At 37.6% G+C, this 27,283-nt stretch overlaps 1 protein-coding gene across 2 annotated transcripts in view; it reads right to left on the bottom strand.

Moving 5' to 3' along the window:
• Positions 1-27,283, bottom strand: part of Gaba-b-r1 (metabotropic GABA-B receptor subtype 1) — a 136,830-nt gene that overhangs the window by 12,236 nt on the left and 97,311 nt on the right. For both annotated transcript variants that reach the window (XM_021346041.3, XM_021346048.3), the window contains exons 3-12: positions 23,810-23,944; positions 22,290-22,460; positions 19,260-19,476; positions 14,440-14,608; positions 12,315-12,430; positions 10,595-10,722; positions 8,952-9,093; positions 8,083-8,233; positions 7,007-7,247; positions 5,618-5,828 (exon numbers count right to left, since the gene is read on the bottom strand). In XM_021346041.3, coding sequence (XP_021201716.3) covers positions 5,618-5,828; positions 7,007-7,247; positions 8,083-8,233; positions 8,952-9,093; positions 10,595-10,722; positions 12,315-12,430; positions 14,440-14,608; positions 19,260-19,476; positions 22,290-22,460; positions 23,810-23,944 — 1,681 coding nt within the window. The remainder of the gene's footprint in view (positions 1-5,617; positions 5,829-7,006; positions 7,248-8,082; positions 8,234-8,951; positions 9,094-10,594; positions 10,723-12,314; positions 12,431-14,439; positions 14,609-19,259; positions 19,477-22,289; positions 22,461-23,809; positions 23,945-27,283) is intronic.

Here is a 27,283-nt window from a genome sequence, read left to right as displayed (position 1 = left end):
CTAGAGCTCTCCAATCAGGCCGTTGGGCTGCTAGCCCTTCCCATTGCGAAGGCTCAATGTCACATTTTTTCATGTGACGTTTTTGCACATCTTTATATCGGAGGAACTGTCCGCCCTGCTTTCGTTTGCCCTCCTTTAGTTCGGAATAAAAGATGCGCTTAGCCACTCGCTCCTCCGCCATACGTGACACGTGACCGCACCATCTAAGCTGTCGCCGCATAAGGTAAGCCTCAATGCCACCGACATTGGCTCGTCGCAGCACTTCGGTGTTTCGCACACGATCAGACCATCGGATCTTAAGTATTTTACGTAGACATTTGAGGTGGAATTGGTCTAGTGTGCGGATATGCCGGCGGTACACAGTCCACGTTTCAGCAGAGTATAAGATGTTAGGCAATACTATTGCCATATAAACCGATATTTTTGTAGCCAGTTTAAGATCATGGGAACGGAAGACCTTGGCATCCAACTTGCCGAATGCTGCGGCAGCAGCACCGATTCTGCTGTTGATCTCTACATCAAGGTCGCACTTCGATGTTAATGTGCTCCCCAAATAACGGAATTTATCGACCTGCTTTAACGAGTCCTCACCGAGTCTTATAGTCAGTGTCTCGTGACCGTTATTGTCCAAGGACATAACCTCCGTCTTCTTGACACTGATCTTCAGGCCAAATTTTTGACAAACCTCGTGAAAATTGGACATCAATTGTTACAGGCTTTCTGGGGATTCCGCCACGAAACACAGATCGTCAGCATACATGATCTCGGTGATCAGGGCATACGATACTTTAGTGCGTGCCTTAAACCTGGCTAGATTGAAAAGATTGCCGTCGGTGCGGAAACGGATGCGAACTCCATCGGATGACAATTGTAAGGCATCGCGTACTACGACTGCAAAGTACAACGCGAACAGTGTAGGCGCAAGCACGCACCCTTGCTTCACCCCACAGGTAACGGGAAAGAAGTCTGACTGATCGTCATCGACAGCGACACAGCACTGCATGCCATCATGCAGGAGTCTCAGAAGCCTTACAAATTTATCCGTGCATCCTAACTTATTCAGTACTATCCAGAGGGCTTCTCGAGGCACACTGTCAAAAGCCTTCTCAAGGTCGACGAAGCACAGGTATAGCTGTCGCCCCTGTTCACGGCTCTTTTCTTGTAATTGACGCAATGAAAAAATCGCCTCACAAGTACCACGGTCAGGTCGGAAGCCAAACTGGGTTTCCGGCAAAATCTTTTCAGATAGGGTCATTAGGCGGTTCAGTAATACTCTAGCAAAGACTTTCCCAGGGACTGATAAAAGAGAAATACCGCGGTAGGAGTTGCAATCAGAACGGTCGCCTTTGTTTTTGTATAAAGCACAGATGCGAGAGACTTTGAAATCTGCTGGAATACGTTCCGTTTCCCACAAATGGACAAAAAGTTCATAAATGGCGGAATGCAACTCGTCACCACCGTATTTGATCAATTCTCCCGGTAAAGAGTCCATGCCTACCGCGCGTTTGTTTGGCTGTTGTTTAATAGCAAGAACAATTTCGTTACGTGACAGTGGCTGATCCAGCAGATTTGCTACAGGTAATTGAGGTATCGAACTGATGTATTCTAGATCTGCTGATCGATCACAATTAAGCAAAGAACAAAAGTGTTCTGCCCACCGCTTTAAAATGGCGTCTTTGGATTCTAGAAGGTCATTACCGTCCTTGGACTTTAAAGGAACCTTCAGCGAATTTTTGGTACCAATCAGTTTTCGAACCTCACCGTAGAACTCTCCGAGCTGATTAGTGTCTGCGAGCCACTGCATATACCGAGCTTTTTCCTGCCACCACCGATTTTTTATTTCCCTAGTTAGTTTCCGCAGCTCCAGGTCACTCTTATTTATCTCTGCAGCACTTCTGCCTTGCTTTTTTCCGCTACTTTCCCTAAGAAGGGCACGGTGTTTGCCGATTGCAGCCATGAGAGCTTCATCATTCTCATCGAACCAGTCCTCGTTCTTACGGACTTTAAGACCCAAAGTACTTTTAGCGGTGTCCAGAATATGAGAAGATAAAGCTCCCCACTCAGCATCAGCATCCCTCGCACCGTTTCTTAGTGATGGAAGCGTACTAGCCAAGGTTTCTACGTACTGTTGTCTAGTCCCGAGATTCTGAAGCAAATCTACGTTTAAATGCACAGGCTTCGCTCTGCCTGATCTGCGGGGACGACGTAGGCAAAGATTCAATTTAGTGACAACAAGCCGGTGATCAGTCCAACAGTGTGCTCCTCGCATTACGCGGGTTATTTGGACTTGGGAAATATCCCTTTGTCTTACAATTGCGTAATCAATCAAATGCCAGTGTTTTGATCGTGGGTGCATCCACGTTGTCTTGTGCTTGGCGCGAAGTCGGAACATAGTGTTCGTAATAGCCAAATCGAATTGAGCACAAAGACTAAGCAACAGTCGGCCATTACTGTTCATGTTGCCTGTACCGTGTCTGCCTAAAACTTTAGGCCAGGCTTCGTAGTCCCGCCCGACCCTGGCATTAAAATCACCCAGTAGTAGGATCTGTTCACTGGGGCGTACGCGCTCGAGACAATGTGTCAGTTCCTCGTAAAATTTATCCTTGATGTCATCAGACTTGTCCAGCGTTGGAGCATAGACACTGATGACATTAAGATAATTGTTATGGTCAAGATGAAGGCGCAGTGTGGTCACGCGGTCAGAAATGTGAACAGGGTATTCCTGAAGATGCCTCAAAAGATGGTTTTTGATAGCAAAACCAACACCAGACCGCCGCGGTTCAGAGGCAGCAGTACCTTTCCACAGAAAAGTATACCCGCCGCCGCGTTCCACCAGCTCCCCTTCGTCAGCAAGATGTGTTTCGCTGAGAGCAGCCACATCGACATTATAGCGATGAAGTTCTCGTGCTACTATGGCGGTTTTTCGCTCGGGACAGGCGTTGGCATCACTATCAAGAAGTGTCCGAACGTTCCACGCGCCGAAAGTCAAATTGGTAGATGGTGTTTTATTTTTATTTACTTTAGAACTTCGACCACGCAATAAATAGATGCAGAGGCAGCCGTGGTTACTACCCTCTCTTAGGTCAGGGTGAGCATTTTTTGGGACACCTTTTCTAGTCCCCTCCCTGGCTGAGCAGGGAAAGCAGTGCCTCCCTAAATAGGGCTGCTTTGTCGCCCTGGGTGCTGCCGAATCCATTCTGTCACCCCATGTGCAGAACGAAAGCGACCACGGCGTACATACATACACCCCCAGAGCCGCCCGTGTGCAGGCATCAGACAAAGCCTGATTCGCATCAAACCAGACCTCTCTACCTCAACCCATCGCCACGGGACTTAGCTGTAATCGGAGTCCATTTTCGGAAGCAGTCAGGTGCGCAGGAAATATTAAGGTGCATAAGTGTTCGCGCAAGCACAGATGCACACACTCGTCCTCTCCCTCCTATCCCTAGTGGAACGGAAAACCGCTACGACTAGAGGAGAGTTTGGATGATATGTCTGGCCGACGGTAACTATACGCTCTCTACCGTCGCCCTAGGCCTTCCACAAATGCCGTGCTGCTACGCCGAGTCCGCCAAGCCCGTCACATATCTGCTGTGGGTTGCCTTCCTCGCCGAAGCAGACTTTTTGTACAACGCGGGAGAGAACCGCTATAATACATTCGATTGTACATGTCGAATGCAAGGCAGTTTAACGTCATGCCCAGGACAAAACTGCATATATAATATAACATTTAAAGTTTCGATATCGAGAACTTTCCCTTTGATCTAATTTCTCGGAATTTAATATTACAGCTGATTTCAATACTGCAACTGTTCAATCAATAGTTGAGATTGAAAGGCGATATTAGTTTGATGCCTTTATATTATATGTCAATGGCTTGCTATGGGTACTTTGTAGTTCAAAAAACGATTGACTGGTTTCAAAGCGGTTATATAGAATTACTATCTTTGTACACCTTTCAAAAACTGTAAACTGTATTCAGGAGATTAGTTTCATATTTTGAGATCAAATATCGTTTACATTACGTATTTATGAAATTAAAAGTTTTTTTTTTCTTAAACAGTAGGTGATACCAAGGGACACGCAAGTTTTATAAATTAGTGCTCAAGTTTTCAAGTTCGGTCTCGAGCCATTTATGAAATCTATAATCCATCAAGTAGTCAATGCCCTGTGGTACTAATTCCTTTGCAACTTTGCAACTATTCGTATAGGAAAGCATAATACAGTCTGTAGATCGTGCATAGACAAACCTGTTAATATTTAATTTTACTGTGGCTGACCGCATAACGTAGGTCTCACAATAGAAGTCAAATCGGCTTTATGTGGTTGTAAAGTAAGTATCTAAAATTGTATGCATAAAAGCATTGTGAATATTATAATCTAAATATTTAAACATCAAATGCAAAATTGCGAGCTGTCCAGTGAAAAACACATTTTAACACATAATATTTTTATTCTAGTTGTACTAGCAACAGAATACAACTGTATGCAATAATATTTTTTAAATTGCTGTCTCGTTTTGCCGTATTCTATGTATACTCAGTTGTAACAGTTTTTGGCGTGTGTCCACGTTTTGTAGCCGTCTGTACCGGACGCGAAATTACGCGTGGTAGTGTGACGGTCGGTAGGTAGTTATGTAAGAAACACACAATCTGGTTGGCTTATAGTCTTAAGCTTAGTTTAGACTAAGACATTACAAACCGCAAGCTTGGTAAGTCTTAAGTCAAGGGGTATCGGATTACTCGGTCACTGGGATATGAAGGGCGGATAGACTTTCGATCTGTGTAAAACGATCGTATTCTATTGCTTTTGGTTAGACTGGAAAATGATCTCCACATAGTTGGAAAGGCCAACTTGAATCGACTATGATTACACCGCAGGATATAGATTATTTGAAAACGGGAGTGTTTCTAATTGTTTATCATTTCAGGACAAGATAGTAAGTGTCTCAACAGGAGTAACACGTAAAATCGAATTGACATTTATGTCTGACATGTTTGCGCAGCAATTTCTGTGCTAGACCAAACTTGGCATTGTTTGTAACTTATACTCGAGAGAGTTTCACAATTTACGTTACACCAAAATTCTGAATTTATTCATTGTAAAATACAAAACGACGAGACCTGAAACGTTATTTGAAGATTCTTCAGATGAATTCAATTACTATGTTTATTTAAATTATAATTTACTTTCCTACTTTACTAAATCGAGGTTCATAATCACGAAGATAATAAGATTTTTGTAACTGACCCGGATTAATTGCTCCCGAGACTATCTTAACATCGTTGGCAGCTGTGAGCAGACTTGAAATTACATCACAATTTTATACAATCAGTTTAATTTTTTTATTTAATGTTTTTAGAATTATTCTCTAAAGAGTCATTTCTTATTTTTACAGCCAGAAGATCTAGACAACACTGCAATTTTAACGAGAGTTCTGATTCCTCGTTTCATTGAGAATTTGAAAGCAAAAACCCTTTTAAATTATATCTTTGTAGTCGGTTACGACATGATAAAATTTTACACGAGTATTCTAACGCCGAAGAAGATCACAGAAGAATATTTCTCAGGAAGGATGTAACATAAAATATCCAATTCTACTAATTCAAGTACTTACCAAGCCAAACAGTGTTGTGTTTGCTCTCACAATGCTCCAACTCGGGCCGTATATGAACATCATCGTCGTGGTGCCTCGGGGCCTCCAATGGGAACGTCTCAACGCGCCGCTCTAGGGGGTCTCGGAGCTGCCACGCGGTCAGGAGAGCCACGTCCACCACTAGTAGGCCTCCTACCATCGTGTAGAGTTTCCAGCCGTGGATGCGCTTTTTCTGTTACGAGATACATACGTAAAATAAGGTATATATTGTAACATGGTCCACTCTATATATCTATTTTATATTTTTTATGATTCTTCGAAATTGATATTGATTGCTGTCGATTACTGGTAAACAGTTTTGAGAGAAAGCATTATTATAAAAAATATACCTTGCAACGAGTTTTAAACACAGTCAAACAGTTTTGTTTACACATTGGACAACCTTAAATGATCATATTATTGATGGTGTCACTCAATGACAATTTCCAGCGAGATGATAACATTAATTAATTTCGTGTAAGCTGATCCGCTCCTGATCTCAATTTGTATAAATCATATCCAACTATAATTGTACTGACTGTGTAAACTCCTCATTGTAATGCCAGAAGTCATTACACAATGTCAGCTAATTAATCCCTTAATTGAACATTGACTAAATAGTGACATGTACGGATCTAAATATCGGATTTCGGTATCAATGACATTCAAACCCAACATTCCATCTCATGTAACAGATAAAATCAGGGCTTTCCCAATAAAGTAAAATGAGAAATCAACAATACAATTTATTTAAAGGACGCAACGGGTGGGCGAGTATCAAGTTCAAGAAAATAAAAAAAATATCCCGATATCTTAAAAAGCTTTTGTTCTGTGTTTGCTTACAATGGCGTCGTCGGTGTGATCTCAATAAGTCCTATAGGAAAGCTTCAGAGAGCGAAATGAAGTGCGGAAACAAAAAACGCAAACATTCAATATGTAAAGTGACAAAGACGATCTAATTTCCATTGTATTGTGTAGATATTAAGCTGCTTTACATTCGTGTCTATCCGAGTCGGATCTGTCTCAGTTAGACGAATGTGCCGAATGCTTCAGTGACATCCAGCTAATAATGACGACACATTACACGTAATGCAAGTGTTAATAAATAATGAGCATATGGGATGTTTGAAATTCCTAATGATAACACATAGGTACAAAAGATTTTCTTTTCTTTTTGGGTTAAATGTAATAACACGTAATGTGACAAGTGACATAAACAAGACAAGATAAAGACAGCACAATTATATAAGCCAATTCTATTTCTCAGAGTTTTATGCGTATTTACTGTTCTTGTCGTAAACATCTGAATGCTTTCTGAAAACATCTGACTTCGGATTTTTCATAGAAAAAAACTACGTTTATGAATTTTACCTTTGTTTCGACTTTAGGTTTAGTGGTGTGGCGGTGCACTCGCCATACTTTGGTGAACATGGCGCCGTATGCCATAGAGAAGCCGGTGGCGAGCAGCCAGGCGCGAGCCGCGCACAGCCCGGAGAAGTGCTGCGGCGTCACCCAGCGCCCGTCCACGCCCAGCGCGATGGCCGCGCTCAGGCAGATACAACACCCACACAGCATGACCGTATTACACGCCGGGTGCGACCACTGGATCACCCTACACAAACCAAAACATTTCTCACTGCCCCAACACTAAATCGAACAAAATTACGACCCAATATTCCAACTTTAACGACTGCAGCATCGGTCTCACGTAATAAAACCCAAAACAAAGTAAGCGCGCCGGATACTGGATAGACTTTGACGTTAAAACAGTTTGATACTCTTGTTCCTTTTCCTTGTGTCATTTTATACTCTTGTAAAATCTTGTTCTATTTTCATTTCCATCGAGAAGCAGTGGAATAATTCAGAAAGGAATAAAATATAAACAAAACAAAATAAAGATGGCGCTCCTCAACACTATCGGAGAGAGTTCCCCTTTGACTGTTCACTGCGTCAGATCATTTACATTCATCTCATCGCAAATTGCTCGTTTGGCATATAAAACTCCGCCGCCGGGATAAAACATCGAGCGGCGAGCGGACCAGCCGAGGAGCGCGCTTCTCTTTTAGCTACATTTGTTTCCAATAAATATGAGCTTAGATTTACAAATTTTCACAGCAGATAGCTAGTGCTCGAATATTGGAGATGAGAAGATTTACTGTTCAAAATAGTATGTTTTAGTTACGCTTCATTTCTTTTTTAAGCATATTTGCAGAAACGGTTCTCAAAACACAACTAATTTTAAATGAAATCATAACTGAGTTTAGTTAAGAAAGCCGATAGCAAAATTCGATCATTTCAATAGAATATCGGAGCATTAAGTAAATTAAGTGGATTGTCTATAACGAGACCCTTGTCAATATCATGCACTACCCGAATCCAGTACTAACTCGTGGCTGGCGGCTGACGTTGACAAAGGCTGTTTGACCAAGATATATAGGGTTTCTTACCTCCGGTGTCTGTGCAAGATGTTGAAGACAATTAGTGCAATGGCGGCGAGGATGCCGGCGATGCAGAGCGCGGTCATGCACGCAAAAAGCGGCAGAGATACCGTCCGGAGCTCGTTAACTACCACCGTGCGGTCGGGGGGCACCTTCCCACCTGCCCAAATCATTCCATGCTTCAATAAAACCTATGTGACGCTCGTAAAACACACATAAAACTATTACCTGTACAGGAAGAAAGTGTATACGCTCTAATCGCTCCCATTTTTCCTTTTATCGGTCATTTTTCTTCGGTTCTGCTAACGAAAGATTTTTTGCTGCTTTGGCTTTACGATACCAGTTATGGCTCGGCTATTATAAGTACTGGGAACGGTCTCTTTCCCAGTCCTTGTATCCTAAGGCTATATTCCTTTAAAGAATTAATAACGTTTTCGTTTTTGCTTTGTTGTTTGTGTGCGGTTTTCCGCTGAAATGTTTAGTTTTTTATGTGCTGTATTTTATGTTAAATTGTTGTAAAGGTTTTATATGACACTAACATAAAATGTTCGTTTCGAGATACGGATACGTACAGTTTTGGCAATAAAAGTGACAGCGTGTGAATTAAATTGCGAATTTATGTTTTTCTAGATAGTTTTTTAGGCACTTTAAACTACGTATATCCCGTGTACAAAAACTAAACATGCGATATCCATTTCTAAACACGGAATTGTATCGTTTTGGTTTGGATCTGTACTGATGAGGAATGTTTACTAATATTAGTTTTCCTATTTGGTCCCGAAATTAGATAAGAGTACGAGTATATTTCATAGCAGCATATTTCACATGCTCAAAGTGATTAAATATATTGAAAAATATAATTAGAAGTTGATACGTACCGACCCACCGTTCCCTTTCCAGCCAGGTGAGATTGTCAGCCTGTGTGTCATAGTAGCCAAGCTTTACGTAGTGGTTATCAGTCAGCTGTTCTATTTGAGTCAACGCTATGCGGTCGCCTTGGGACGAGAAGGCCACTAAACCCTGGGAACAATACATTATTGATAAGTTCTTTAAGTAAATAGTGTAATCTATATAAAATAAATAGGTATGTAGTTAGGTGTAATGAATAAAATCAAATACGTAAAAGGGCTTTCAACGTCAACCATCTGCGCAAAATGAAAATGACGACTTACCTGTAGTATATTTGTAAGTTCTAAGAGCATTACAAGATACATAAACATAATGAAGCTTTATTTGTTTTAATGAAATACAAGGCTTTGTAAAATAACAATCTCTTGGAAACGTAAACTTCTTAGGTATCACATATTATTTTGTAACTCATCAAAGTTTCACGTGCTCATTTGTAAAGTTTACACAACTTTGTGAAAACTTCACTATTTTGATAATATGTAGGTGAAATATGTTCTACCGATGTTCTTTATACTACGTACCTAAATGTATGTCAATATATTCACGTACGTCGTAAATAAAAACAAAACAATACGAGAATGGTGATGATAAATAATTGTGTGAGTTATGGTTTGCCCCCATTTCAGAGATAAAAGGACTTTTAGTACCTATGGGAGGATGTCAATAGAAAATAGTCTATAAAAATGAAAAAGCACTATCCGTTTTGATTTGAAACCTACTTTATTCACTTAGGTATTTAGAATATTCTTTTTTATATTAAGTTCAAATTAATGATCAAAGTTGTTGTTACAAATTCTTTCTCTTGATTGCTCCAAAAATAAGTTTGTATTACAGATTTTTCCATTATAAAAACAATTAACTTATAATTGAATGTTTTTAATCTTTTGCTCTTTGAAGTTATGAAAACATTTCATAGATTTTTCAGAGCAGATTTTCTTAAAGGAAAAGTTATTCGTAGATAAAGCAAACTATATTGTTATGTGAGGTTACCGAACTTTTAGTAACTTGAGTATGGTAAATATTGTCTATACAGTTTGAGATGCAGGAAAGTTTTAAAATTTTCGAATAACTAATATTTGGTTGTGCTGTTCCAGAAATGTTGAAAACTTTATACTGGTATATACATGAATCTCTGGCCGCAATAAGCAATAAACATTTTCCCGAAGGCTATACGAGTAAAGTGCACAGCAAAAACTAGACATAAATAAATTTTATGGCTTTAATTGCAGCCGTTTTTATGCTATTGACACTGCAAGAAGTGTTTGTTTCAACTGCAGATGCTATTGCGATTATAAGTTGCGGTGATAAGGCAATCGTACTTGGCTTAATATTTTGTGGAATACTTAATTGAAAAGTTTCTTATTTTTGTAATGGTATTTGACTTCCTTTTATATAGCCTATATATAACCAGTATACATTATGTCCTAGCTACACAAACGTCTTACATACGTTTTTAGACTAAGTTTCCGTTTTAAATGCCAAAAACACTTGTTAAGGATTTACAAAGCGACGTAGTAACACATTTTAGCCACAGGCTAAAAGCTCGAGTTTTATGTGAACTTAACAAGCGATATGATACTTAAGATACAGTGCAGCCGATAGCAATACTTACCGATACACCGAGGAATGAAGTGGAGTTTATTGCCTCGTAAATGTCATCGGCAATCTTCTTGTTCGTGTATGTGAAGTTCTTCAAACTTAGCCCGCTTTTCTCCAGCTTCTCCATAGTTTTGTTGAAAGCTAAGGAAATACAAATGGGTTAATCTCATCAAGGATATGAGGATTATGTATTGTCCGTGAGCTCGAGAGCCGACCTTCTGTATGTAACTGCCTCGGAAGATACCGCGCATAAATTTGGAATTATCTCAATGAGTCTCGGTGACAGTCGTGTGAGTTGTGGCTTCGACTTTGTTTTAGCGAGCTCCAAACTAAGTAGCTTATGTGGCACTTTGACATGCGTTTTGTATCTGTACCCAGACTATGAATACGGACATTATCGTTTTGCTGAGAGTTTGTTCATGGTTTCGAAATTACTACCGAAACAATGAGAAGTGTAGACGAGAATAATATTATAAGAACGTCTTTTAGTTGCATTTAAGACAATTTGCAGTTGCACATACGTGGGATTGTAATCGTGGCTTATTCGAGCTGCGAAAGGACTGCTACGCACGTAGCACGTCTCGTAGCACATTGCTACGCGAGTGTACGTACGAGCACAAATATGTTTTTCGTAGTATTTCTGAATGTTATAGTTCTAAATAAACATAGATACCGATTTATTTCCTGTGAATAGCACTGTTCACTTGTGACTGTAATGAAAAAATGATAAATCTGTATGGTCTCGCCGGTACACGTAAAAAATGATTGAAAAAAATATTACATCTCTTGGAACGGTATGTAATAAACAGGAAACGTTTCGGTGCCGACATATGAAATATTTTTGCAACGGTATTAGTGTGCATCCCATCCGTTTCAAAAGGCTTTTTGTTCACGTGCGTGAATCTGATACGCGGAACAGAAAATGAAAAAATAAGCCGCTCAAGTGTAGAATAGCGGTTACAGGTAAAGTATCGATTGGTAGTTTAAAAACCGAAAACAGTTGGTAGAATAAAAAATCTGTATAAAGTGTGAGGGGATTTATTTGTATTGTAGGCGCTGATAAAAATATGCCCCCTTACTTATAAAATCTCTAATCACCTTCTAAGCAACATTTTAACTAATCACTACTTAAAGTCTTAAGTAGTGATTAAACGTTAGTTAAGACATGATTAAGCAACGTTTATAAGTAAAATTTTATTAAACAGCCCTTAAGTATTACTTATATTTAATTCAGGTTTATAAGTAAGGCTGATGGTGTTTAGCGTACGTAACGACAGAAGGAGTTGTCAATTGTTATTGTGGCACGTCGTCACGTAGGTCGCTGTTAGCTCGTCGTGTGCACGTGACGGCAGCGCCATCTATTGTGTCGCCCCCAACACTACACTTGTTCAATTTTATTACGCACATTTACAGCCGTCTGTCAGTGCTTTTCGTAGTTGTTTGGACATTTCATGCGTATTTGGGTACGTAAGTGACAATATTCGTAAATGGAATTATTTTTCCATCGTTTGTACTACCTTTGCACGATACCTAAAACTCACCAGCGCTTTGGCTTTTATTAAAATAAATACGTACTTAAAAACCTAAAGACTTGTTATTTTATAGAAAAAAATATTAACACACTAAATCGAAACCAATCATTTTTATAAGCCCTAAACTATACCAGACAGCAAAAATAACTCAGAAAAAAGTTTCTCTTTTAAGTTATCTGTACATAAAACAGGGGTACATACCCAAGGCGACTGCCCAAACTGCGTCGTAGGCCAGGGGTGCCTCTTGATAACCCTCGGGATATCTCTCGCCGTCGATGTCGTAGCCAGCTTCGCGTAAAGCCTCGTTCAGTCGCGATCTGTTTAGATAAAACATTGTTTTTGCTGTACCAAATCAGACGGGGTACTTCGAAGCGAATATAAAGCAACGATCCCGGATGTTACATTACGTATGTAGTGTTTTTTCGTAAATGGTATTTTTGGAACGTGTTTTTGTAAATGTATCTGGTATCTGTATCGTGAGATCGTTTCGATCGATTGTCAATTCGGGTGTTTTACATTGATACCTACAATATACAATAAGATACAAAACATACAAAAAACTTGTTTCTTAGGACTGGCAATCTACGATTACACAGCAATCACACGATAAGTGGGTAAAGAAAAGAAGTAAGGGGAGGGAAAAATACATAGTGCGGCAGTAAAAACGTCATTGGAAAAGTGTAAAAATGCATAACAATTACATGTCGTGTTCTTGTGACCTATAAATAGCTTAGGTATTCTATGCATTCGCTGTACACATTCTAGCGCACGTTGCGTTATGAAGGCGATAAGCAAAGCTATTTACAGAATTGAATAAAACAACCTGTTTAAAATAATTCAGATCTACTGGACACGTAAAAATATTTCCCCTCATTGAACCATTCCGACTAATATTATTTGGACAAGAGAGATTTCTGTTCATTAATATTAATGATATGTAAATGAGTATGTACATTTGGTATTCGTATTAATGGTTGAGTTCATGTTTCATAAAAAGGGCGAGAAATATAAGTATTGCTGCGTTGTCGAGCACTGGGGTCGCGTAAATATGAGTGGCTGCACAATACTGGAATCTTACAGTTGCATTGACGTAGTGTACGTGTATTTGTGCGCTTAGCAAGTACGATGAAAAGCTTATTGCTGTGGAGCCTCCGGAGAGAGCCCGCCAGTACTTAGCTTTGTTCAGAAGACGTACGGCGGCGTGCGCTTTCTTTTACTTTTCCTAAGAAGTGTGTACAGCAAAGGATACGAATGGATCAGAACAGCTGTAGCTATGAAATATTAACTATACCAAATAAGTACAGTACTTTTCGCAAAACATTAAGCAATAAAATGCCTCAAATTATTTTGTGTTCCAGCCCATTAATTCCTGTCACACAGAAAAGCCTACGTAAGTGGATTTAGTGGGGAATTCCAACCGGATTATTCTTATCCTAGACCAGCTAGCGACCCCAAGCATTAAGCTTCTAGCCCAACAGAAACTGATAATACTGTAAATAGGTTACGTATAGTGTGTTTTGGAGAAACTTTAGATTAATGTGTTGACTTAAACAATGTTAGTACTTAATTAATTTATTAACTACAAGTAAGCAGGATTTATATTTTACAATTGATACATTTTACACACTAATGGCGACTTTTAACCGATAGAAAATTGCAACCTTTTTGTAAAAAGGAATAGCTCTCGGTACAACGGGTACCTCATTACGTGTAAGGGTCGCGTTTCACGCTGTAGCTGGTATTAGAAGTCTTTTCTATTTCATCACAAAGGCACCTCGTAACGTACGAGAACAACCTAATATATACAGCCTTAAAGCTATATTTCCCCATCGTTTCTCGCAATTACTATGCTAATGTTCACTGAAGCATATTTTATTATCTTCGAGAAGCACAAAGTATATCCAAAATCCGCCACTGAAGTTAACAGAGATATAACAATAAAGTCCCGCCGCGATTCGCGATATCGCATATCTCAAGGCATTTTCAACTTGAAGTGTCGCCTCCACGAAGAAAGAATAGAATATTATGTTTTAACGCAAAAAACTGGTTTTATTTAGATTGCATCGCGTAAACGTGCTCCCATATATTTAGAACTGTTTCATAGAAAATTATTGTCACGCACTGACGGCTGAGCGTCTACAAAAATAACAAGATTGCCGGAATATCTTATGTGGAAATGGATTTGTTGTTCTTCCTTTTAAAGGATATTCTGACAGTCAGAATAAATAAATTGAATATTTTATTTGCTTTGCTGTCGTAGCTATATTCCATAAATTATGTTTCTTACTATAGAGTAGTGTGTGTAGTGTAGTTGTTCATAACTTACCGAAAATCTTCCGACGTCATTCCAGAGATGGTAGTTTGGTTAGAGTTCTGGTTCCACATGAGAGCCTCCGTAGTTAAGTGACCCTCAGCTGCCTCCCGCATCTGTTCTGGTGAGCAATCGATGCCTTCTTTCTCCAAGTTCGTCTCGAACCAGTTATCTTCATACCAACCTACAGAAAAAATACAAGATGGTGTCATTCAGATTCATCTAATTTTAATAATTCTGTACCAAAAATATCTGCTCAGTTTCGGCCAAAGTAAGGGAACAAAAATGCTAATTCAAAACACAAAATTAACCGTAAAATTCCTTTAACTTTTTTGAATCATAAATGCTTAAACTTCGTCCATTAGAACGTAGTTACGGTTCTTATAGTCTCATTGGGGAAATTCATTAATTTATGTAATTACTTAGAGAGCAAAGAAGCTTTCCTTAATCCAACAGAAATCATTACCTTAGCTGGTTCATTTAATTAAGAAAGCCTCCATAGATGAGAAATATTGGCATTGCTTGTAACAACCCAAATTGAATGGGAGTAAGGTTGTGTAACTTTCCCGTCTACCACAAACGAATTGTCGGCCTTTTCACTAAGCTGACCTTTACGACTTGCACGGAACGATAAGCAATCGACTCACTGTTTTCAATCTTTTTCACCCCGAAGCTTACCTACTCCGAAGTTCTTAAAAATACAGTAACTAAAAAAAATTTAGGCGTGTATTTGAAACACCATTTATTGTTTGCATAGCATAGAGTGACAGACAGTGGACATGAGTTGTTTCAAATGTTCATTCATTTACATATTGTGTTACCTACAAAAATAATGTAATGAAAAACGTCATATCGTGTTGAAATTCAATTTTGTATAAAGTATTTATTTATTTATCACCACAACCCTAAGTGTGAAAATATGAAAGTCCAAATTATCATAACGCCAATTATTTATTCAAGAATAAGCGGGAAATTATTTCCCTTTATTTAGCGTTTACGGCGGGGCTCACCCTCGACCATTATTTATCCCCTTTCTCTATCCATTTCCTTTGTCCTGTTTGTTGGTACAACCTGATGCGAACAAATGTGTGTTTGCTATGTCATCTCCACTTTGCTTGAAGCTATGTATTTTCATGAAAGTCAAGCTAAATGTTTTTGAGTGGCAATATAACTTTTTCATACTTTTTCTAACATTTGAAATTGCGTCATAAAAGAGTCTTGGCGTTTCTAAATTTTTATACTTGCTCAAAGTTTTCAAGTTTCAAGTTCGCCGGTGGTTTTATTTGTTTGTGACAAATAAGGTTTTTAACAACAATTTTTTCGTCATTTTTCTTCTGTGACTGGTTTTATGTGTGTTCTTTTTATCAAAACACAAGTTAAAATATGTAATTTATTTCAAAGTTCTTTTCCAGGCTTCCATTTGTTTTTAGTGCTCAGTGGAACGTTCTAGTGACCCAAATGTATGCTAATAAAGAATAAACAAAAAGTATTGTGTTTAATATTGTAGAACGACAAGGTCTCGGTCGTGTTGTTTTTTCAAATGATCTGCGATATTGTCTGTTAATGGTATTCAAATGAAAAAGTTATGGATCACACAATTTTGTCTAAAATATGTTGGGATTTAGATTTATTAGGACAGAACGTCATAAAAAATTGCAAGCTTGAAACTTACATCTTCCTCAAGATGGGAAACGTGTCGATTATTTTTATATGAAGTGATCTCTTAGTGGGCAATTTTATGCCGTCATAAACTTTTATTACGGAAGAGAAAAGATTCTCGGAGCCTATATTAAGGCCAACCGGACGTTGATAACCTGCCGAACTTGGGATGACGTACCTTTGGCAGGACGCCAATAAGCCAGCCGCACAAGTGTGTACACTTATCTACCGAGACTCGAGACCCACCTTGAACTAATTTGGACCACTGTTCACGACGTTGACTTGAAACTGAACCATATTATAATACCCAGGCACGCCCCTCTCATTACTGAGAGTACAACGCTGTCAATACAGGCGTGAATATACCTCATTATACTAAATCAATGTGGGCACAAGAGAGGAATGTAAATGTACCTAAATTGGATACATTAATGAGAATTGATTCAAAAGACAATCAACATCCGAAACAGCCGCCACGGCACTCGCTGTTGCTGCGGCGGGCCCGAAGTCATGAATACACAAATGGCCTTTGTTGGGACTGCTTTCGTTATTACAATTTTAGAGCACAAAAATATTTGACGTGATTTGGTTTCACAATGTAACTACTTACCCATTGGTGTAAAGATATACGGGGATAATAGAAAAAAAAAACATAAATTGACTATAAACTGTCACTCCGGAGGACGAACTCGGAAAGCCGTTGAACAAACTTTTAAATCGAGTTGACATATTAGAACGACTACGCTTGCCGAATTTTCAGCTACAGGGCCACTTTTGGATTTTTACTTCAAAATGGTTGTTGTTGCAAATTCTGAGACACTGAAGTTTATTTAGGATTTTCGTTTCGCTTTGTAATTACACTTTAACGTTGGCTATAAAAACCAATGGCAAAAGTTTACAAGGTAAATAGTAATATTTATTTTTCTAATTGCCACTATAAAAATACATGGTACTTAGGTGTTTAATTTACCACTTTCCGTTTTTGTGTTGTACAAATGACTAAAAACTCATTAACAGGTTATGCACAATGTTACAGCAAAACATTGGTTCATTAACATTAAAATTGTAATTACTTTCTCGTTCCTCTTTGGTCGGGATGTTTTTTTATCGTTTACCTAAACGAATAATACATTTACCTAAATTAAATAACATTAAATACTCCGGGGACGTGTTATTTACTCGTTAGATTAAGTGGACGCTGACCTGAGCTGTGTTCACACAATCCCACAGTTTGGTAACTAGCGTGCGAGAGGGAGACATTCTTAAAAATATCCATTTTGTTATTTTATTAGGCTCTCGAGTGCCGTTAACGACTCTCCTCTGTTCTTCACTTTATCCAAGATTTTTTCTCACTTCCATTACTGTAGCTGGCTGCTTGTGGTTCATCCCATGAGAGTTTATTCGGGAAATTAATTAATAAATATTTCAGTTAGATACAGGAGACATTTATAAAATAGAAAGATCTACATTGTTGATTGAAAGATAGACATCAGTTGTCGTATTGTGTATTGCGAAACATGTGTTTTTAATTATAGAACATAAAAGTACTTAGCTAACATTGTAACATTGAGCTCTCATCTAGTTCTGATGATATCTTGTGACAAATATTTTACTTGATACCTACATCTCACGCTTCCAAGGGTGGAGGTAAGCAATTTTTAAAGGATAATACTCGTATAATTTATAGCGCAAAAACTGTAGGTACACACCAACATTTGCGTTATTACGTTTTCATGAAAGCACCGTATTTCTTTTTATCCTTGTTCATAAACAACATCTAAATGAATTGTATCCGCAGCCTTGTGAGCCACGGCGACGAACGTTGACACTCTCATATTATTCCTTTCATAATATTGCTCACAATTTATAACGCTTATGACTTACGCGGCCATTGTACGTTTTAATGATGTGCTGTTGTTGTATTTAAATTTAAAAAGAATACGATATTTAAGGACCTGTCGAGCTCGGGCCTTAGTAAGAGCCTCATGCGGCGATCGATGATAAGGTTAAGCAAGGTTAAGAGTTAAATATGGAATTATTTTTGTAGTAAACAATCATAATGATTGCTGAGAATATCAGAGTTATCCTAAACTATGCAATTCAAGTAGCTGCACGTATTATGATCCTCTAAGATTACCAGGTATCATAAATGGAAATTCAGTGTAAATATAATAAAGAAGCAATGTCACCACCACTGGGCTACTAAGTTTTATATTTCATTTCAGAATAACCTTCCGAATATAAAAGAAACAAAGTGTGGAAAGGTGAAATGTTATATGATATGAAGAAAATATACGATTACGTGGCACTTATTGCTCAACGAATGCAAACGTGTTTTTGTACGAAGGCCACCATAAGCCATTTCCGCGTAGAAGAATTATTACGGTTCTAGAACCTCTAACAATGTGGAAATCTAAAGAAATTCCTTTAAGTTTTTTTACAATCAGTATTTTAACCAGAGTTGGAAAATGTGTTTTGATAAATTGCAGTTCTTAGAGTCGAAATATATTTTAGCTTTAAGCGCGCGAGATACTTTATCGGAATTTTAAAAGAGCCATAAACTATAGAGCCTTACTGGGAGCCACCTCGTATAGTACGCAATTTAAAATGTTTATGGAAATGAGATGCTTTGATAAGTATTTCATACGGGAAATGTTTGGGAGATTATAATTAATAAGTTTATGACTGAAATGGCATGCGTCCACTTAATGGAAAGTCGAAAAACATTTTCCTTTTAGAATTATCTCCAGCTTATTGAAGAAGATTGAAAGGCACGTTATTGAGTGGCTTTTTAATGTAAATCCGACGGTCGGCAACAGTCACAGGGCGACTCAGCTCGCTTGTTTATGTAAACATTTTATGAAATTATAATAGCGCCGACTCGTGTTGACGCGCGTATGAAAAAGGATGATCTTCCGCTTATGTGTCAGCGCCCGGAGACCCGGCCTTTTGGATAATGCTATTTACGGGTTTACTGCAAAATAACTGAAATTCCCTGAGGAAGCTGCCTGAGTTTTAATAGTTTATTTTATGTGTATGCATAGGTTCACGTCATTTACCACTCAACAGCTCACACAAACAATTGAGACTCGTGATGTTGATGTGCTGATGCATTTTTATGTAACCTCAATACAAGTTGAAGTTTAGAATCCTATATTTTATCAAATAAAACTTACCAATAAAAAACCAGACATAAGATTTTCCATATAATCGATGTTTGTAGACTTCACACAGCACGCGCCGCGCCGCGACTACGTAGAACAAGCCGACGATAACTCGAGCGTCTTGTCGCCGCAGGTTACGCACCGCGTCGGCTGGGTCTGATAGGAATGATTGCCGCGTGACGATCTCGATGCCCGCCTTCTTACAGTGCGCCTCCAAGTCTTCCACAGTCTGTGAATACAAATATCGTTTAAGAAGGTAGAACCAAAATAAATATTAGTACCTGTAGGGTTTGAATCTGATAAATAATCTTTATTTACAAAAATTGAGTGGAAGTTACCCAAAACTTTATTAAGGACCGAAATGCGAGTACGTATGTACACCATTGACAACATAGGAATCCCGGATATTACTGTTTCAGTGCGTAACTTCATGCGTCGCTGGATTTCATTCGAACCACGTTGGAAGGCAAAAAGAGAAAATCCACAAGTTCAAAAATCACATGTACTAAGATTGGCTCAATAGCGTCATTCGAAAGGAAATTCGAGTCAAACTGAATTTTCTTAACTCCTCAAATCCTGCGTACTAAAGTGGCTGCGGAATAAGTGTTTGTATGTAAATTGGATCGTTTAGGGTTTTTGCCCCGATCCCCGTCAATACGAACGAAAATGAAAACCTTTATTATACAAATATTTGGGGCGTCAGTTGTTTTTATATGCGTGAATTCTAGCAAAAATATTTCTTCAGCGCGGTGAAAGCAGAACAGGAGCGCAAGAACGCTTCAAACCCACTTATGCAGAAAAAACCGGGGCCGCTCTAATTACATTGAAACCAGCGTGAAAGGCCTCGCTCCATTCATTGCGGGTAACTATACACTATACACACCCTTCGTTATGCTCGCGTGCGCTATATAAATACGTGCTTTACCTGACAAAAACGCCTACAGCCTCAATGCATAAATCTACTGCTACATCATAATATTTCATTTTCTCATTGTCGTTAAAGTTTTCAGCGCTCCATGAAAAGCTCTTCTGAAAGAACTTAAATAGATTTATTGTTAGGCGAAAGCTATGTATTTTATTAAATGTCCACCTCTTTCTCTTACGAGGTATAACCGCTAAGTACTTATTTTTTAAGAGAAAAGGACATTTCTTGAATTTTATTTTGAGTGAGTCCCGCGTTCGCTACGGCGAAATTACATCTAGTCACGTTCTGAATGTCAGTAGGTATATTTACTTGCCATTAAGTTTAAAAGCATAACTTCAATAACAACTTAATTTAAGTAAAATAGCGCTAAGAAATGAACATTTTACTTCAACGTTTTGTACTTGAATAAAAAACAGTTATTCACAAACCATTTGTTTTTATATTACAGCGATATAGCCAATTTAACGTAATTTTTATAACATGCCATAATAAAATGACGCCACATTATTAACGTCTCAGTTTATTACACAAACAAAGGCTCGAGACACGATAAACAGATAAAAACAAACACGTACCGAACAGAGAGCTACTCATGAATATTTTCAATATAAATATATCTGTTACAGAGAACACTTTCAGCCGACTTCACTCGGATTCGTTTATTCCTGCTAGCTACGTCCGCACTCACTGAATAAATACCTTTTCATCTATGAAAGTATTCAAGAAGATACGAGCCACTCGGATTCAGTAAATACTAGTACTTTTACGTTTCATATTTTCACCCTTTGAATTTCATATTGTGGCTAAAATTGGCCTACAGCGAGATAGGTCGCTAGCGGATGTCGCATAGAGGTAAAAAATGTCCAGTTATGTCCATTTATCATGTAAGACGCATTGTAGTCCTGGCTCACTCGGGGGCGATTATTTTCCCTTTATAACCTTTGTTACAATATATGTTACGAGAGGGTTTAATACCTCCGGCGATCCTAAATGCCTGTTTACTAGTACGGATTATCAAGTCATTATATGGGTTAAGTTTTAACTTATATGCTAATGCTGGGAAACTTTATATTTAAACTAATAATATGATTTTAAATAAGATATCAGATCCTTGGGTAGTGAGGTTTTTTGTTAAAGTATCTCAGATATTCCTTCCATGTTCTATCAACGAGGTGACGTTATAACCCACAAGCCAGTAATAATAATATAATCTGTAATATTATTACAGAGAGTTGGGAGCGCGATAGTATAAAACTATTTCCAATATTCCCTTCGTTCTCATATACAGTGAGTAACTGAGTACTGCCTCTCCTAGTGGCGCAACTTATACTTCCTAATACTATTTTTACTGGTTATCGATATTTGGGCGGAGTGGTTTGCCACTTTTCCCTTTGGCATTCTGGCATAAAAGTGCAGATGCTTCTGAAGTTTTGAAAATCGCCTTAGCGTTTCCCAATAAGTGACGAAGTCGAAATCGTCGAACCGCTGAAGGCCAATCACGAAGATCGTTTGTCAATCGGCAACAAAGCGCTTAGCGTGTCATACTCCACTCGATGTCGATACGAACAACTACCGATCGAACGGTTTAAGTCACGCAAGCGTTGGAAACAACCGACACGATATGGTACCCCCACATAATCACTCGACTCCATATCACTCCGTATTATCGCGTATTCACTGCTCCACAGGTTGAATTATCGAAAGTTAATGTAATGTAAAGATAACATGTGTAGCAGACGAAGACGGCGTTAGTTTGTGTAACAACAATGAATAACAAGCGCCTGAAAATGTGTTTCCTTTTGCACGATCTATCTAGTTTTACAATACGCCAAGCATCGAAATCTATTATGGTGGTTGGAATGGTTTGAACCGAGAGAATAAATTTAAGTTTGCCCATAAAATGGAAACGTTTTATCAAGGGAGACATGACTGGGGAGACGCAAACTCGGTCCGGTTCAGTGAGGCCACAATTACTTTTCTATTTCTTATGTAAACCTCCATTCTGCTTCTTTACGCTTGTTACTTGCACGAGGACAAGATTGACTGAAAATTGTGCTGTAGATTTTCAATAATCGTGATTGTTAAAATACGTACTTTCGGATTTTGAGTGTACTCACCGAAATGAAGACTTCCTCCGCTTGCTGCAAGATGGCGATTCTCGACCAGCCGAACTTCTGCATGAGCTTGATCCGCGTGGGGTTGTGAACTGTGGCCGATGGATGCGTGCGGAACAGCGTTGGAAAGCGCGCGCGGTCTGAGAGCGCCGGCGATGACGCGCCGTAGCACAACTATAGTAAACAAAATCCTTGAATCATTCCATTTCATATAACATCTAACATTCAGTATTTACAACTACACAATCGAAAAACAAAAACTGGATAATCTGATTTGGACAAGGCATAACATTAGCCCTGTGCCAATGTAATGTCCAAGCAAAGATAATAAAAATTAAACGTTACCGCGCCCTCTTTATGGGAATTCATTTTGCACTTAACAGAATTTATGTCACAGTACGAGAATAATGGGCACGTATAAGCGATTTCATAACACATACGAAATTGCTTCGAGTATATTCGTAGAAATTGTGTTACACTTTATCTCACGGGATTGACAAAATAACCTAGAGTTTCTTTTGTCTGAGAGGCTTTTTATATTAACCGTTTAAAATATGAACTTCAAAGTTTATAGCCCAAATAAAAAGTTTACGTAATACATTTAGATGGAAATTTTGTTCAGAACAACTGCTCGGCAACATTATCAACTTGTTTAGCTAACTTCTTAAGCGTTGAGCAATCTAATTAATTAATGTTCCACTGAAACAGATACCTAAAAACAGGCGTGTCTGAACTCATTATCTATGAAAATGTTGTTCGCCTTCCTAACCCTAATATTCGTAAACGGTAATTTTGGATTCACTTGAACACCATTAACCAATCAAAACACGTTATGGCAATGTTCCCAGAGTTGACCCTCGTTTACGTACAGGAAGGCTTCTCAGTTTTTTTTTCCTTTATTGGAATTCAAGCGTATTTTAGACTGTTTTGATTTAAAGCCTCGGTTTACAGTGCGCTGAAAAAAATAAAGCATTGAGTCTAGAGAGCTTTCATATAAGAATATTGTAGGCAAATGTTTTGGCATATTTCCAAAAAGCTTTGTCTTCATCAAAAAACTCGGCTCGCGTAGTAATCATGGAATCACATGTAAACCAAATCTCTTTAAAAGTGTATATGAAGTTGATAAAAAAAAAAACACAATTTCTCGTTGTTTTGGGGAACTGTTAGCACTGAATAACAATGGAAATAGTTTTTATAGCAGCAATGTTAGTCTACAATGTTAAGCTGGCACGTCAATTCTTATCCCCACTTGTTAAAGGACTAACTTCGTGAAATCCTTGTTACGTGTACTCGACGTGTCAAAAGAAATCACTATTCCGAAAAGGTCGCGGCTAGAATGCGATAAAACTGTTTGAATAAAACATTGTTAGTGTTACATTTTTAAGAGTGACCCAAAATTATAACTTGTTAAAACTTTTATAGCTGTAAATTGAGTTTGTGAAGTTGGAATCTAAGAAGATTTTGTTATGCCCAATAGGGATCTCGGTTGGATGAGACTTTTGGAGTTATGAGTTTGTACTTACAACCATGAGGTTCCACATCTTGGCGGCTTCGGCGACGGTGGTGCACACGGTGGAACAGCCAGCTAGGAGCAGCAGCTTCTGAGGCGGGTTGTACAGCAGGTTGTACATAACGCTCGCCCCCAAGCCCGGCTCGCACTGACGATCATAGTTGACATATGAGTTTAATTGGACCGTGTTTTGCAAACAGTACAACAGTATCCAGCTCAGTTTAAAGTGGGTGTGAAGCGCGTAAATGATTTGTGATTGTTATGTTTTACTATTACAAATTGCACTAATTGGTGTTGTTGTTATTGTGTGTTACAAAGTAGAAATTAGAGCTGTGAATAATAAGGTTTAATTTTAAAGATAAATTCAATTATGTTCCTGATTTTAAATTGAGGTTATCCAAACAACTATTCAAACGTTCCGATTGAATTTTCCTTTGTAGGTACTTTTAACATAAAATAAATAGTAATTACCATCAAACGCCAGGAAGTGAACATTCATATTCATGAATGACGCGTTTGTTTTACGTTATGATTACTTAATTGAATTTCAAAGAAATGCCTCCAACCCGATAGGCGTAATCAAGGGCCAATGTAATCTGCGAGTAAATCCCAAGACTTTTTAATTAATTAGTGAACTGGACCACATTTACCAGATAAGGGTAACGTCGTACTTAAATATAATTACGCCAAACCATTTAATCTGATTCGATATCCCTTAGTCCGTAGAACCTTTATGCTCGATTGTCGTGATATATTGCGAATATGCGATGATTTTATATTTTCTCGTAAGGGTAAAGTAATTAAGTGGCCCAGTAAAAAGCTTTACCCTGTTTTGGAGCTCTCGGTTTTTTATTCAATTTTTGACGGTCGGTGTTCAGCCAGTTCGAAGTTTCACATAAAAGCCAGGTAAATTAATACGCGATAAGAAACTGGTATACTGAGCACGTAGTTTAAAAACTGCAGTTAACGCTAGTTTGTAATAATATGCAAAACAGTTTTCACGGTAGTGTTCCCCGTAATAGGAAGGTTAACTGTTCACAGTACCATTTGCTGTAATTGAAGGGATGTTCACATACAACGGGCCTGACAACCAAATAGACTATGAAATTCAAACATGCACATTAAAAACATTAGTAGGATTATTACTAACAATTCAATTTTAAATAAAGAATTACCAAATTATTTCGTCGTATGTATTAATTAGTGACGAATATTATTGGTTTAATTTATTAATAGGTACTTATTATGTTTCAGTTTGTTAACTACGATATACAAACAAATGTATTCGTACGTGTGCACAGGGATACAATTAAAGTTATTAATGACACAACCACGCAAAATGGAAATGGTAAGTTTTAATGGCAATCCATAATAATTTGTTTACACAAACAAAACTTTAAATTAATTTTAACAAAAATGAACTGAATGTGAATATGTATGAATTCAATGATAAAAACATTTTGAACGCTCTGGAGGAATTTGAAATAACGTAATTTTGTATTGTATTAAAAGGAGAATAAAACTCACCGAAATGTCCACAAATAACTTAAAAACATCAAGAATATTTAATTCCAATATGGCGTACAATTTTTTTTTCGTTCGCTGTCATTTATAACCAATTACACTAGTTTACAAAAAAATATTTTTTTTTTGTTCATGAAATGAAACCTATATCATTTAAGTAGGCTATGGACGGTTACTAAAAAAATATTTTTTTATTTTTCGTAGCACGTCACAATTCGGAGATATCGATGACTTTTTTTTTATCTACCCGCAATTGTTTAAATGCGTTTATCGTTCTGTTTTGTAAACAACTGTGTGAATCAAAAGTCTCATTTTTATATAAAAATGACATCTAGAGTGTGTAAACTACATCCAGATCGATTTTGTTATGTTTGTGGGAAAATTGTTCAGTTAAATCGTGGTTTCCCTTTAACAAAACCATTGCAAGAAGCCTATTTACAATATTTTGGATTTCCGGGTCATGTGATTTGCACTAATTGCAGATTGGTCCTCAGCCCCTGGTATTCAGGTAAAAATAGATCACTGAAATTTGGTAAACCAATGATGAAAAATTTTACCAAAGCTTTGGATAAGTCCAAGCCTGCATTTCAATATCTCTGCTCTGTATTTACGAATCTTTCTGCGGCTAAATTAAAGGAAGATAAGAAGAAGATATTTGTGGGTCCTCAAATCAGGAGAATATTGGACGATACAAAATTCGAGAGCCTTTTAACCGATGTAGAAAAAGCAGCCTGGAACTCTTTCAAAAGTGTCGTTAAAAATTTTTTAGGCAATAAAAAAAAATATAATTACAAAGAGATAGTTGAAAATTTATTGCATAATTATGAGCGTATGGGTGTAAATATGTCACTAAAAAATCATTTTTTGCATTCCCACTTAGATTTTTTTCCAGAAAATCTTGGTAGTGTGACACGGTGAGCGATTTCACCAAGATTTAAAATTATTTGAGCAAAATTATCAAGGTTTTTGGGACGAAAACATGCTAGGGGACTATTGTTGGTCTGTTGTGAGAGATACAGATGAAAATATTTATAAAAAAAGAACAAAAATTACCCATTTTTAACTGTCTATCGTTTATTTAGATGTGTTTTTTGTAAAAATCTTCTTAATAAATATTTCAAAAAACTGACGTGCTGGATTTTTTAAAATATTTTTTCCGAGATGTAGATACCCAAAGTAATGTAACCGTATGTATTCCATTTCATGAACAAAAGTCATGTAAACTAGTGTTATTTTTAAATACATACAGCCCCAATGAATTTGAATTTGGATCTCTTTTGTTATTTTTTTGCTTTTATAAGAGCAATCCGTGTTCTAAATTCAATTTGAACTACTATGGACTTGAAAATAGGTCATATTTTACCCTTTTTAATTAATGTAATCGTATTTTTTAAATTTTATTGTGATACTGGTCGTTTTTGCTGTTTATCTTTAAAAATATTAAATTGAATCAAACTGGTTCTTGGCCAGGCTTTTGGTTCAATATTTTTTTTGGTATGTGTTAGAAATTATAGTATTGTGAATGAAAATGAAAAAAAATAATAATTTCTGTTTGTAGGTTGCCCTTTTCGCTGTTTACTTAAAACACGATCTGATTTTAGATATTTCAATGATGATAAAAATATATACCCTACCTATGTAATGATATTTAATACATTTCGTGCTCAGTAAATTATTTTCTCATCACGATGTTATAATGAGAAATTTTATGCCCTATAATTATTTATTTGACACCGTGTAACATCCGACCTCAATAAACCCTCTTCACTTGCCATTATAATGACTCTTGAGGTTATCCTCAATAATTCTTCCCTATTATGTTATCACATACCTTTCACAATTTTCGTTAGTGGTCGTCACGTTATCAATATTCAGTTGATCAGAATCGTCAAATTCTTCGTGAATAGGCATGAACCGATAAAACGGGAAATTACCTTCAACCGGCGCGGAAATTCTATCCAAT

The sequence above is a fragment of the Helicoverpa armigera genome, chromosome 5 (genome assembly GCF_030705265.1).
Source record: "Helicoverpa armigera isolate CAAS_96S chromosome 5, ASM3070526v1, whole genome shotgun sequence".
Lineage (NCBI taxonomy): Eukaryota > Metazoa > Arthropoda > Insecta > Lepidoptera > Noctuidae > Helicoverpa > Helicoverpa armigera.
This window is presented reverse-complemented; position numbering and strand designations above follow the sequence as displayed.